The sequence below is a fragment of the Colobus angolensis genome, unplaced genomic scaffold, assembly GCF_000951035.1.
Source record: "Colobus angolensis palliatus isolate OR3802 unplaced genomic scaffold, Cang.pa_1.0 Scaffold217, whole genome shotgun sequence".
Lineage (NCBI taxonomy): Eukaryota > Metazoa > Chordata > Mammalia > Primates > Cercopithecidae > Colobus > Colobus angolensis.
In genome coordinates this window covers 3,459,517-3,474,577 of record NW_012115344.1, presented here as the reverse complement: position 1 = coordinate 3,474,577, position 15,061 = coordinate 3,459,517, and the positions used below count along the sequence as shown (strand labels likewise).

The following is a 15,061-nucleotide window of genomic DNA, read 5'->3' as shown; positions in this document are numbered from 1 at the left end:
GAAGCAAATATACATTTGTGGTCAATTGATTTTCTTTTTTTTTTAAAAAAAATTTCTTTATTTTAATTGATAAATTAAAAAATATATATTTATGGTGTACAACATGATGTTTTGATATGTGTGTACATTATGGAACTGCTAATTCAAGCTATTTAACATATGCATTACCTCACATACTTATCTTTTTTGTAGTGAGAACACTTAAAATCTACCATTAGCAATTTTCAAATATACAATACATTATTAACTATAGTTACCATATTGTACAATAGATCTCTTGAATTTATTTCTCCTAGCTGAAATTTTGTATTCATTGACCAGCATCTCCTTGGTACTTCCTCTTTTCCCCATCCAGCCCTTGGTAACCACCATTCTACTCTCTGCTTCTATGAGTTTAACTTTTTTCAATTCCACGTATATGTGAGATCATGTAGTATTTGTTTTTCTGTGCCTGACTTATTTCACTTAACATAATGTCCCCCAGTTTCTTCCATGTTGTCACAATTGACAGGATTTCCTTTATTTTTAAGGCTGGATCATATTCTATTGTGTATATCTATCACATTTTCTTTATCTACTCATCTGTTGCTTTCATAGCTCGGCTATTGTAAATAACCCTGTAATGCACATGGGAGTGTGGATATCTCTTCAACATACTGATTTAATTTCCTTCAGATAGATACACAGTAGTGGGATTGCTGGTCATATGGTAGTTCTATTTTTAATAATTTGGGGAACCTCCATACTGTTTTGCATAATGGCTGTACTAATTTACATTCCAAATGGTAAAAAGAATAAAATGGGAGGAAGAATCATGTTTTCAACAAGTAGTACTGGAAGAATTGGATATCCACATGCAAAAGAATAAATTCAGACCACTACCTCATACCATATATAAAAATTAACTCAAAATGGATCAAGGATCTCTATGTAATAGCTAAAACTATACAACTCTTAGAAGGAAACATCAGTATAAATTTTATGTCTTTTGGTTAGGCAACAGTTTCTTAAATTTGACATGAAAGAAATTGAAGAAAAAACAGACAAATTGTACATCATCAAAAACAGAAAACAAAAAAACCTTTTGTATGGCAAAATACACTATTGAGAAAATGAAAAGATAATCCCCATAATGAAAGAAAAAAATTACAAACCATGTCTGATAGGGATCTAGCATCCAGAATATATAAAGAACTCTTAGAACTCAGTAATGAAAAAGACAACCCAATTGAAAAATTGGTAAAGGCTTTGAATAAACACTTCTTTAAAGAAAATGACCAGTAAACACATGGAAAGATGTTCAACATCATTAATTATTAGAGAAATGCAAATCAAAACCACAGTGAGATACCAGTTATATCCACTACAATATCTACAATTTTTTTTAAAAAGGAAAATAATGAGTATTGGCAAGAATGTGGAGAAATTGGAACCCTCATATGTTGCTGGTGGGAATGTAAAATAGTTCAGCTGCCTTGGTAAACAGTTTGTTAATTCCTTAAAAAGTTAGTCATAGAGTTTGCCATATGACCCAGCAATTTCACTCTTACGTATATATACTCAAGAAAATTGAAAACATATGTTCATGCAAAAACCTGTTCACAGGTTTATAGCAGCATTGTTCATAGTAGCCAAAAAGCAAAAATAACCTAATTTTTCAGCTGATGAATAGACAAGCAAAATGTAGCATATCCGTACAATAAAATATTATTCAGAAACAAAAAGGAAGCCAGTCACAAAAGCCACATATTTTATCATTCCATTTATGTGAAATGTCCAGAACAGGCAAATCCCAGAACAAAGGAAGTAGATTAAGTGGTTTCCAGAAGCTGGAGAGAGGGGAGAATGGGGAGTGACTGCTTCCCAGTGTGGTGCTTCTTTTTGGGGTGATGAAAATATTCTGGAATTAGATAGTGGAAAGAGTTGTGCAACCTTATGACTGTGCTAAAAACCGATGAATTATAACCTCTAAAATGATGAATTTTATGGTATGTGAATTATATCTTGGTTTTAAAAACAGCTTTATTGGAAGATTCTTAGTGTCAGGATAATTTTAGTAAATAAAGTATATAGATATTGAGGGAACTTAGTCACATGCATACTCCAAATCCCAGGGGTTGGGGGTGTGTTTCTGGAAAATGTAGTCCAGCTACAACTCTGTCACTCTGGAGGAAAGGGATATGGGTTTTGGAAGACAGCTAGCAACCACTGGCAGTGCTGGAATTGGGACTTAGGTCTTTGTGTCTTGATCCAATTTCTTTTCACCATACCATCTGTCTCTCACAGGAGACTCATTTCATAAGTGTAATCAATCAAGCTGCTGAGAATAGGCAATTTCTTTTCTTTTCTTTTCTTTTTTTTTTTTTTTTTTGAGACAGAGTCTCACTCTGTCACCCAGGCTGGAGTGCATGGCTTGACCTTGGCTCACTACAACCTCTGCCTCCCGGGTTCAAGCGATTCTCCTGCCTCAGCCTCCCGAGTAGCTGGGACTACAGGCACGTGCCATCATGTCTGGCTAATTTTTTGTATTTTTAGTAGAGACGGAGTTTCACCGTGTTAGCCAGGCTGGTCTCCATCACCTGACCTCGTGATCTGCCCACCTTGGCCTCCCAAAGTGCTGGGATTACAGGCGTGAGCCACTGTGCCCAACTGAATAGGCATATTTTTAAAACTGAAATACACTTGTCTGCTAACAGTGGACTGAGTAATCTAGAAAATGACTAAGCATTTATTCCTTTTATGTGTAAAGATTGCCCTTTTTAGGAAAGGATGCATGGATGTGTAAATATAGGTATGGTTTTTAAAGGGGAAGGGAAAGTTCTAGAGATTTTCCAGGGAACTAGGATTGTACAACATCCCTTTAAGAAGTTTAGTGGGCAATAGCCTTCTGCATTTTTATGAACAAAGATGTCATTCATTAGCCTTGACTGGTACCCACTGGTTTGGATAGATTCAGGTCCATGTTATTAGCATGGTACCATCTGTGTGTGGAGTGTACCGCACTGTGCCAGAGCCTGGAGCACACAAGAGTCTTGGTTATGCTCCTTCATGCTAATTTCCTGTAAGAGAGGCTACTGGATAGAGCCACTTTGTACTCTTTTCTTTTCATTGCTAGCAAGGGTTAGGAATCCTACTTGCATTTAAAATTTTTTCAGATTTTGAAAATTCTAAGGGACTAATACATTTTACCTATTATACCAGGAAAAACAAATTATAGTGAGGAGATTAATGTTAGAATGGATATGTGAAATAAATATATGTTGCAGATAATGCTGAAAATTGATGTAGTTTAGAGACTGAAAACTCAAATGTTTATAGGCGCCATGGTCATTTTGAGGTGGCACCAATGCGCTTGCTTTGTGAGATTCTTACTTTAGAACATTTTTTTCCAGCTACCGTTGCTGTGGTCCTAATGGTCTGGTTCCTGAATGAGAAGACATTGCTTTGTCTGCTCATAGCTAGAACCATCTCTTGCCTAAATGGTCTACCTAAGTCCGCTCTAGCCCCCTTGCAATCCCTTCCTCCTTTAGTAGTCTCAGTCATCTTTTGGAAATGTAAATCTCTTCACATCACCCTTTTGTTTAAAAGCCTTTTGTGACCTCCATTTGCCTTTAGGATGCACACCAACACCTTCAACATGCAACCTTCCAAAGTCTGGTCCCTGTGATTCTCACCAGCTTCTCTTCCATTGCTTCCGGCTTCCTGAGATCAGGCCCTCTTGGCCTTCCTTCAGTTCTTAGCCGACCTGACATCCTCCTCCCATGGCATATTGTCCTCTCTGGAAGGTTCTGCCCTCTCACTTTTTCCCATTTCTCTTCTTTTGGGCCAATCCTCACTCTACAGCTCAGCCCAATCGCCCCACCATATGAGCTTGTAACATCACACACCTCTCCTACTTAGCATTGGTACTGTTTAATGATGACATGCCTTTCTGTGATTCTTTGATGAAGGACTGTCTCCCACACAAGCTGATAAGCTCCATAGGGTGGGCTGTTTTTTCTTTTTTCTTTTTTTTTCTGGGAGGGGTGCCCACCATTCTCAGTATGTAACATATCCTGCAGGTTCTTATTAAATATTTATTGACTGACCACAATTTCTTCTTGCTTCCCTTCTGGAATTTGACGGCTGTGACTCATGTAAGTCATAACCTCATCTATGATTTCCTTACTAGTCAGCCTTCCTCTATCTAAAGGTTCTACCTTTATCTGAGCTTTTTTGCTTTTATGAGAGTGTCTCGGCTTAGTCTTTTGGTGGCCATATGCACTATTCTTTTTCTTCTTCTGTGAAAACCCCAGCCCTACTCTAGGGCCATCTTATTCTCTGACTGAAATCTTTGCTGCTCTGACTATCTCTGGGTTCTCCTCAGTGGCCCATTCATGAGCCCCTCCTCAGCACAACTCCAGGCTAAGAGCATGTGATTCATATGTGTTGGTAGCAGCAGCAATAAAAGAGACTGATTTTTCAGTGATGATGTCAATAATCAAGGGTCCTGTGTGAAGTTCTTTAGTGTCTCTTAAACAAGAGCTAAATTCATTTGTCTCGTTGCTGCAATTTACCATCTGTTCTGCTACAATGAAGGAACTGCATTCATGAGAAATGTTATATTATCAAAAATCATGACATCAAAACAGTTGTTTGACTAGAAAAAAGGAATTAGGGATTGGATAATATCAGACTCAAAATAACAATGTTATTTTTCTTACAGAATTTTTTTTCTAGTAAAAGTTTTTCTTAAAAAATATCTATAAAGGTATTAGCAAAATGTATCAATGAAAATAATCTAGTTTTGAACTACATATAGCATTTGCTCTGGAATAGTAGTTTTTGTTTCTCTTTATTGCCTACACTATCATTAGCAGAGAACCTTTTACACCACCCTATTTCCATTGTCACAATAATGAAACACCAAGCCTACCGGACAAACCCACTGTTACAGACAACAGCTTCTCTCATGCTAACGGGCTAGTTACAGATCTAATATAATGTATTCCTAATACTAATGAAATTCCCTAATTTATCCAAATTGCTCCCCCCAAAAAACCCCAAAACAAAACTAAACCCTGTATTTTTCTCAGATCTAGGCAGTCTACATCAAACAATAACACCAGTGTATGAATGTTTTCTTGAATCAGGTGATGCAAGCCCAGTGTGTCAAAACAGAAACTGAATTCTACCGCCGCAGTCGCAGTGAGATAGTGGATCAGCAAGGGCACACGATGGGGGCACTGTATTGGCAGTTGAGTGACATCTGGCAAGCTCCCTCCTGGGCTTCTCTTGGTAAGTGTTTCAGTGTTCTTTGTGTAAGTGAGAGAAAGCAACACTGTGGGGAGAGGGACTGAGAAAGCACAGAGCTGGAGGGGTCAGATTAGCCCAGGCAGAACTATGACCCAAAGAGGTCATTCTTTAAAAAGCCCGCCTAGGAACTACCTCCACCCAACTCACCTTAGTAGCCTTTCCATGAGCCTTAGGGTCAACCTCATTGTGAGTTCTGTGCCGTGTAAAGTTGCAACAGCAGGCTAAGCATGGGATAGATTCCTATACAAAAGTCTCAGCCACGTGTCTTGTTATTACTGCATAGAATTTTGAATTTATTTAAGAAGACATTCCGGGGCTAAAGAAGCATGAACTTAAGCATCCCTTCTTCTGTGTTGGAGAATTCAATCAGGTAGAAGTTTGGTCTGGTTATGTTGAAGTTTCCCTTTCTCTGATTCACCTTTAAGGACAAATAAAGATGTCCTTTAAGGACATAATGAAGATGTCTCTTAAGGCCATCTTTATTATGCCCTATTTAGCTCTTGGGGAAAAGATAGTAGAGGCAGAATCCCGAATGGGAAAGGTGACCAGTTGAAACAGTTCAACTAGCAAAAGGTGAGATGACTGGCATGGAATCTGCAGTTTGAATTATCCTATCTATTCTGGTACATTAAAAAAATTAGGAATAAAAATGAGCCTTTGCCCTTCACTAGAGGTGACTTGAAACAAAGTTCAGTTAATAATGTAAAGAATAGTTTGGGGTCATGTCGCAAGGTCACAAAGTAGGAAGGCTAGGTAAGGTGTTTTTTTTTTTTTTTTTTTTTTTTTTTTTTTTTTTTTTTTTTGAGATGGAGTCTTGTTCTGTCATCCAGGCTGGAGTGCAGAGGGTGAGGCTCTTAAACTGGCTGTGAATGCAGATCAAAAGAAATTCATTCCAAACATGTTTTCATTAGTGCCAGATGGGTGACTCTTACAGAGAATTGGATTTCTAATCCAGTTTCTCTGACCAAACTCTTTATCAGCACCAACCAGATAAGAGAGCATTGAATGAGAATCAGAGGTAGAATTGGGGGGGAAATCCTTCCAGGATGCTGGAAAGGTAGACAAAGAGATACTGTTCAGAGACTCTTGGATACTGATCCTGCTTTCTGTCTGTAGATGAGGTTGTGGACTTCTGAAACTGAGTGTGATTCAAGAAATGGGAGAGCCCAATTTTTGTAAATATTCCTTTAAATGATTCCATGTAGATTATTCCTGAGTTCTTCAGGAAGAATAGGTCTGAGGGGGGAAAAAAAAAACACTCAAACTCCAAGTGCTTTTTTGCTTTGTTTTGTTTTTTTGTTGAGATGGTCTCACTCTGTTGCCGAAGTGGTGCAATCATGGCTCACTGTAGCTTCCACCCCACAGGCTCAAGCCTTCCTCTCACCTCAACCTCCTGAGTACCTGGGTCTATAGCTGCACATCACCATGCCTGGTTCATTTTTGTATTTTTTTTTCTGGAGACAGGGTTTTGCCATGTTGCCCAGGCTGGTCTTGAACACCTGGTTTCAAGCAGTCTGCCTTCCTCAGCTTCCCAAAGTGTTGGGATTACAGACGTAAGCTGCTGCACCTGGCCTCAAAGTGCTTTTTTAATTCCCTCACTCCACGACAACAATCCACACAGAAGACTTCTGTGACCAAATGTATGGGAAACTTCCCCCACACACCAAGCAAGCAATCACTTCTGCAGTGGACACCACGCGAGTGCCCTCCAATTTAAGTCTGACGCTATCTACCTACAGATTGTATCAGATTCCATAGGTTGAGAACTCAGTTCCACAAAGCTACCTTCCCCCTTTAGATAGCAGTCACAAGTCTGAACCTCTAGAACTTCTGACTGACCAGCTTCAAGCTGGGTTTTCCATGACCCCCCTTTGGGTTTAATTTGCTAGAATGGCTCACAGAACTCAAGGAAACATTCTGACTGCTGTATTACAAAGGCTATTTTAAAAGACACAAACAGCCATTTGAAGAGATACATGGGGTGAAGTTTGGAAGGGTCCTGAGTGCTGGAACTTTATCCCTGTGAGGCTGGGGTGTGCCACCCTCCAGGCATGTGGATGAGGCTTGTTCCTCTTTCTGTCAGCCTTCACGTGGTCAGCTATCTGGAAGTTCTTTGAACTCTGTCCTCTTGGGTGTTATAGGGAGACTTCATTGGACAGCTATGATTGATAACCATGTAGAAATGTGATTGGACAAAGCGGGTATGATCTAATACCATTAGACTGAGTGGGGAAACATAGCAAGGCCTGCCCATTCAGCTTCTTGGCCTCTGTGTGAAGCATTTCCTCCTCCAGAGTATGAGGCAGGACACCTTCTGAATGAGTGTCTTATGACCCACAATCAGATTAGAGTCCTGCCTTGGGCTGGTGAAAGGAGGGAAGGAGAAGATCAGAGAGATAGATTCTGTTTTCTGAGGCCTGCTTTTGAGTCCTAACGTACCTCAACATTATAACAAGAGTCTGTAACAAGGGCTATGGTAGTTGTGAGCTAGGAACCTGTATTAGTCTGTTCTCATGCTACTGATAAAGATATACCTGAGACTGGTAATTTATAAAGAAAAAGAGGTTTAATGGACTCACAGTTCCACATGGCTGGGAAGGCCTCACAATCACGGCAGAAGATGAAGGAAGAGCAAAGGGACTTTTTACATGGCAGTGGGTAAGAGAGGACTTGTGCAGAGAAACTCCTTCGTTATAAAACCATCAGGTCTTGTGAGACTTATTCATTATCTCAAGAACAGCATGGGAAAGACCTGCCCCCATGGTTCAGTTACCTCCCACCAGGTCCCTCCTACAACACATGGGAATTGTGGGAACTACAGTTCAAGATGAGATTTGGGTGGAGACACAGCCAAACCATATCTAACTGTAGAAGAAAAATTTTATATATATATATATAGTATCACAGTAGGAAGACCCAAGTACCAGAGCTTGGCTATTTTCTAAACCCTGGCAGGATCCTACCTGCCTGAGGAAGATCACCAGCTCCTTGTACTTATTAGAGAAAAAGGGTATCAGGGAGAAGCTGTGACAAGTTTTCTGTATCCGCTTCTGCTCTGGGGGACTCAAAGCACCCGTTTAACTGCTGATTGGCTCAATAAGTCCACTCCTTTTAGTGCGTGCAGGTGGGGAGGTATTTGTTATCCCTTATCACCCGAAATGGTTATACTTTAAAGCAATCAGTAGCTACCTAGAATCTATAAGTTATTATATACAGTCATGCACCATATAACATTTCAGTCAACAACACAGTGCATATATGATGGTGGTCCCATAAGATTATAGTACTGTATTTTCACTGTCCCATTCTATGATTAGAATTACCTACAGTATTCAGCACAGTACAGGTTAGTAGCTGTACAGGTTAGTAGCCTGGAGCGACAGGCTATACCATCTTGGTTTGTATAAGTACACTCTATGATTGCACAGTGATGAAATCGCCTAACAGCATGGTTCTTTAATGCCTGCCCAGATGTTGTAGGCGTGACATGACATAATGTCCAGAGTGGCTCAGAGCCCTTCACAAACATGGGTGCCCTCCACTGTGGACTCTCCCTCACATGCTCACTCCCTTAGAACCCCGATGAGCCACACACAGCTGGGCCATTGGACAATGCCTCTCTGACTACTTGACCTTGCCATCTCCTGACACTCTTGATTATTTTCAGAGTACGGAGGAAAGTGGAAAATGCTTCATTACTTTGCTCAGAATTTCTTTGCTCCACTGTTACCAGTAGGCTTTGAGAATGAACACACGTTCTATATCTATGGTGTGTCAGATCTTCACTCGGATTATTCGATGACACTCACTGTAAGTTACTTGGATTGTTTTTTAAGATCGAAGGGGACTTTTAGATGATTTCTTTAGTTGTTTGGTTACATTCTTTTGGGAAAATAAAAATTAATTGAGAGTCAGAATACATATATTTTAGGCTAAAACCCTGCCATTTATGATGTGACCATAAGCAAAACCCTTCACATCTTGGTGATTCAATTTCTTCCTCTGTAAAATGATATGAGTCTATCTTCTTACGGGATTTCTATGAGTAGCAAATAAAATAACTAGATGAAAGCAAATCTCATATGCTGTAAAGTGCCCCTCAAATGCAAGGTTATTTATAATTATGAGGGGCTGGAAATAGTCCAAACTTTATAAAAAGAAATGGTTAAAAATGGCATGTTACAGAGAAAAATCAGTAAAGCTATTCAGAATGGGCCTGTGGAAAGCAAATTTGTATTTAAAAAGCAAATTTAAGTAAAAAGAAAGGCTAGAAACTCAAAGTCTTAGGTGGCTATAGTTTGGAGGACACTAACAACACTGAAAATGGGTCACATTTACAGAAAAATTACAACACACCAGGTACTGTGCCTTCCATGGATTATTTTTTAAATTCTCACAACAGTCTGTGACATTCCTGCTGTTATTTTCCTTCTACATATGAAGAAATGAAGACTGAGAAAGTCATATAGCTAGCATTTTGCAGGACTTGGATTAAAACTCAGGTTTCATAGTCTCTTAACCATTTCTGCTACCCTAACTTTCAGCAATTATTACTATTGTTCCTTAAAAACACAGCAACCAAGAATGCCTATTTTTATTCTGTTTTATTTCTCCCCAGGTGAGAGTCCATACATGGAACTCCCTGGAGCCCGTGTGCTCCTGTGTGACTGAACATTTTGTGATGAAAGGAGGAGAGGCTGTCCGCCTCTATGAGGAGCCAGTGTCTGAATTGCTGAGGAGATGTGGGAATTGCACACGGGAAAGCTGTGTGGTTTCCTTTTACCTTTCAGCGGACCATGAACTCCTGAGCCCGACCAACTACCACTTCCTGTCCTCACTGAAGGAGGCCGTGGGGCTCTGCAAGGCGCAGATCACTGTAAGCACAGGTCATGGCGGAGGGCAGGGGACTGTGGCCTTGTGGGGCTCTCCTGCTCTTGGGCCAGCTCCTTGCATCCTGAGATTTGCATGTGTCCCCCTTGGTGCTGGGTTTCCCTGAGGCCTGGGGGAAGGTTGGCCTCTTCCCACTAAAAGCAAACACCAAATGATTTCTATTTCTAATCCAGGATTTGTCAGAGTTGCTGGTGACCACCTCTCATTTGTCCCATCAGTCCTCCTTAGTGGGCAGGTGCAGCGAGGGAGAGGAGGCTCGAGTCATCACCACTGCCTGCATGTCTACTAGGTTCCAGGCTCTGTTCTAGGTGCTTCACTCCCTAGTCTCTGACTTTCACCACAGCTCCAGGCATTATCATCTGCATTTTATAAGTGAGGAAGCCAGTTTAGGAGGTTAAGTGATGAGCTCGAGGTCCTGTAGCTGGGACGCATCGGAGCCCAGCTGACGCAGTCTAATTTTAAGTAGAGTCTATTAATATTCATTCTAGTCTCTTTGATTTATTGCTTCAAAGTAGCTCAATCACCAAATCTTTTTATAATTGCTAAGATATAAAAATGGGATGATCAGGATGTGGTGTTATAAAAATTGTGCCGCTGGAGAATTTGGAGGTTGTCTAGTAGTTTGAAAACCTTTCCTTCCTTCTCCCCTACACATAGCAATTGGAAATGTATGTACGTATATATGTTTTTAAATTTGTTATCTTATCTTCTGAACACTCGGGAAATACCTTTCTAGAATGTTGCATTCTCTGTTTTTAGAAAATTTAGAATTTGTTTTACACTTTTACTTCACAGAGAAGGATTTTCTACATTTCATTTAGAAATAATCATATAAAAACACCTAATTCTTGTCTTTCATTTGAAAGAAGCCTAACAACTGAAAACATACCTTCTTTTTATAGTCACATAATAAAATCCACGTTATTGAAGAAAATGACATACTCTTACATATTGTTTTTTCCAAAAAAGAAAAAAAAAAACAGTATGTACTGGATGAATTTGCAGTCTCTAAACTTATGATTTTGAAAACTAGATTTTTTTCTTCCTGAGTTAGGCCTTCATTACCTTGAGATGAGTAATTGGGGTGGGAGAAAAGCAGGGCTCTTTCTTTGTTCTACCTCATTTTGATTTCAGTGAGGCTTGTCCTTCTTAAAGAGATAAAATGATAGTAATAATCATGTTAGTTAACGTTTATTTCGGGGTTAATATAGACTAGGCACTTGGCTTCTTTTCTCAAGGGAGATGCCAGAAACTTGTTCTCCCCGTCTCCCTGAAGCCAGGGTACAAGCTTGAACCCCAGGCTCTGCCGTCAGGCATACAGAGAGGAGATTTCCAATCCCAAGAAGATAACCAGCGTGAGCATGGCACCAGCATCTCTTTCGGCCTTGGTCTTCCAGCAGCAGAAGCTGATGCTACCCTCGCAGCTTCCTGAGCAGGCTAGTATGAGCCACATGGACCTTGTTCCTGTGGCTGCTTTAGGACCTTCACTGGAACAGCTGGGTGGTGTGATCTGGGAATTTGCCATCTAAATTCAAGCCTGAGTCTCTGATCCTGAAGAGCTACCTGATGCACTTTATTAAGCTTCTTTTCTGCTTCTATCAATATAGCTTTCCTTGTTTATAACTCAGAACCCTGAATGATAACATATTACACAAATATGTGAGGCTAAATTATATATAGTGAAAATGGGCCGGACGCGGTGGCTCAGGCCTATAATCCCAGCACTTTGGAAGGCCAAGGCGGGCGGATCACGAGGTCAGGAAATCGAGACCATCCTGGCTAACACGGTGAAACCCCATCTCTACTAAAAAAATACAAAAAATTAGCCAGGCGTGGTGGCGGGCGCCTGTAGTCCCAGCTACTTTGGAGGCTGAGGCAGGAGAATGGCATGAACCCAGGAGGCAGAGCTTGCCGTGAGCCAAGATCGCTCCATTCCACTCCAGCCTGGGTGACAGAGCCAGACTCCGTCTCAAAAAAAAAAAAAAAAAATGGCCTTTTGAAATTCTTTATGTCACACATAACATATTATGTAAGACTGAGATGTTGCATCACAAATGCACACATTAAGAAACCAGGTTGCATTCAGCTCCATGCTCACACTAAGAGACGCTTGCAAACCCCCCTGCTCTGGGGAGCAGTGCATCCTCACTATGGGCATATGCTATTCGACTAATTAAGTAGAATGGAGCTGACACGATTTAAATTGCACTCTCTCTTTTTGCTGCTATTTTGTGGAATTCACACGTGTAAAAAAAAAGCCAATAATGTGACTTAACAATGCAATAAAAGAGAGAAGCTCTAATGGTAGCGCTTTTGTAAATTTCTGGCAATGGGCTTTCTAGATTTCTGGATCTTTTCAGAAGACTTGAATGTAAGCTCCGCAGTTGGGCTCTGTAGCTAGGTCCAGATATATCCTTAGAAAGTCATTAAAACCACCCAGGCTGTATGTAAAAATGTTGCTCTCTTGACGATACTCTGAGAAAAACTGTAAAAGATGTAGAGCTTTGAGCTTCTTGTGAAATATTCTCCTTAATGATTGGAGACGATGTATTTCCTTGGTTTGTGATTATAATTTGGTAACTTTCCATAGCCTATAGTCATTTTCCATGTATTATTATGTGTTTGAAACTGCACTGTAGCAGTTGTAGAACCAAAGTTGTGGGCAATGCACTCCTTATTAGGCCCACATAAATGTTTCCAGGAACGTATACAGACTGTATAACTCTTCCCTCATCCTTCACTTCATTCATTTTTGTTTTTTCTTTTTCAGGCCATCATCTCTCAGCAAGGTGACATATTTGTTTTTGATCTGGAGACCTCAGCTGTCGCTCCGTTTGTCTGGTTGGATGTAGGAAGCATCCCAGGGAGATTTAGTGACAACGGTTTCCTCATGACTGAGAAGACACGAACTATATTATTTTACCCTTGGGAGCCCACCAGCCAGAGTGAGTTGGAGCAATCTTTTCATGTAACCTCCCTAACAGATATTTACTGAAGGAATCTAGATTGTATTTTCAGTAGACAATGGGAATAAAGCATTTCTAAAGCACTGGCTGGAGAGGAAGGCAACAGAGACAAAGAGAGAAGCCAAGAGACATGTCTGTGTGCTGCCACCCATCTGAGCGATTGCTCTGCAAAGAGTTGTACCCTGAACACTTTCAGGGGAGGCTGTTTACCCAGGCAATGTCCTCAAACAAGCCTGTGCCGGGGTGTCCTGGAATCTGTGCCAGGACTGTGTTTTCAGCCCTTCACCTCTCAGCTTTAGCAGGACCTGAACCAGTTATAAAAAGATGGCCCTGCAGCTAGTTACAAGAATGTGACATGGCAGGATCTATGGAACCAAATGGAAGGTTTTGAGGTGATGTAGGTCTTTCATAGTTAGCTTTGGGGAATACTGAATACACAAATGAAGTGCTTTGTTGTTATTTCAGAGGGAATGGCGATTGAAATGCTACAACAGAGATTTCTTGGTGGTAGCCATATTGATAGACAATTTAGGAGGTTTATTGTTGCTATTTGATTACTGTTTGGGGTAGGACACTTTTTTCATTTATGGGTTTTGTTGTAAGATACTGTTTTAACAATAACTTCTTTTCTTAAAGGCTGTTAGAGCGATCTTCCTTTGAAAAATGTGCTCACATGGAAATGAATGTCACTGAGAACACTGGAAATTTCTAGGGGTTCTGACATTGGTCATCACCCATGTGGGCTTTAGACTTGGCTAAATCCAATATGCTTTCCAATGCAAAGCCTGCGAATTGGATTTAAACTTGTTGGCCCTGGCAGCAAAATGGTGTTCCTTTTAGCCTGAGTTTAAATCATTTTATTTTAATTGACTAATTATAAATTGCTATAGAATTGTCTTATTATACATTATTCTGTTTATAAAATTACATTGATGATAAAGCAAATGAGGCAAAATGTTAATAAGTAGCTATTTGGGTAAAGGTATATGGGTATTTTTCTGTGCGTGTGAAATTATATGAAAATAAAAGTTACATAAATTACGTTGACAACTTGATATGTCATCTGTGGCTTATTTAACCATTCTATAAATATTCAATTTTGCCCAATACTGTGCTGGGCCCTAATTTCCATTTAGCTGTAGTTATTATTCTGCTTGGTAAACTGAGTGAGTTTGAAGAATCTAAGACATGTGAAAAGTCTTCTCTGGACACAGTCATGTAATTGGTTATAGAACGGACCAGCAAGGAGTGTTGGACTTTAAAACTAAGATATTATTAGTGGTTTTGGTTGAGAAATGAGAAGCATTATGTTCAGTGACTCTAAAAGTAACTACAGACAATCCAGTCTTCTCCTTCAGTATCTAAGAGTATCCTTATTTTATATGTTCACACACACACACACACACACACACACACACACACACACACCGCCTTAAAGGGGGAGATAGGACAGAGGGCAGGGACACCAAACAAGCTTATAGGTAAGGTTTTTTTTTTTTTTTTTTTTTTTTTTTTTTTTTTTTTTTTTTTTTTGAGATGGAGTCTTGTTCTGTCATCCAGGCTGGAGTGCAGAGGGTGAGGCTCTTAAACTGGCTGTGAATGCAGATCAAAAGAAATTCATTCCAAACATGTTTTCATTAGTGCCAGATGGGTGACTCTTACAGAGAATTGGATTTCTAATCCAGTTTCTCTGACCAAACTCTTTATCAGCACCAACCAGATAAGAGAGCATTGAATGAGAATCAGAGGTAGAATTGGGGGGGAAATCCTTCCAGGATGCTGGAAAGGTAGACAAAGAGATACTGTTCAGAGACTCTTGGATACTGATCCTGCTTTCTGTCTGTAGATGAGGTTGTGGACTTCTGAAACTGAGTGTGATTCAAGAAATGGGAGAGCCCAATTTTTGTAAA

At 40.0% G+C, this 15,061-nt stretch overlaps 1 protein-coding gene across 2 annotated transcripts in view; it reads left to right on the top strand.

The window, feature by feature from the left end:
• The window catches only part of MANBA (mannosidase, beta A, lysosomal), a 149,051-nt gene extending 135,544 nt beyond the window's left edge, over positions 1 to 13,507 (top strand). For both annotated transcript variants that reach the window (XM_011943217.1, XM_011943218.1), the window contains 4 exons: positions 5,133 to 5,277; positions 8,963 to 9,105; positions 9,914 to 10,171; positions 12,956 to 13,507. In XM_011943217.1, the coding sequence (XP_011798607.1) occupies positions 5,133 to 5,277; positions 8,963 to 9,105; positions 9,914 to 10,171; positions 12,956 to 13,180 (771 nt within the window). In that variant the 3' untranslated portion in view covers positions 13,181 to 13,507. The remainder of the gene's footprint in view (positions 1 to 5,132; positions 5,278 to 8,962; positions 9,106 to 9,913; positions 10,172 to 12,955) is intronic.
• The last annotated feature ends 1,554 nt before the right edge of the window (positions 13,508 to 15,061 follow it).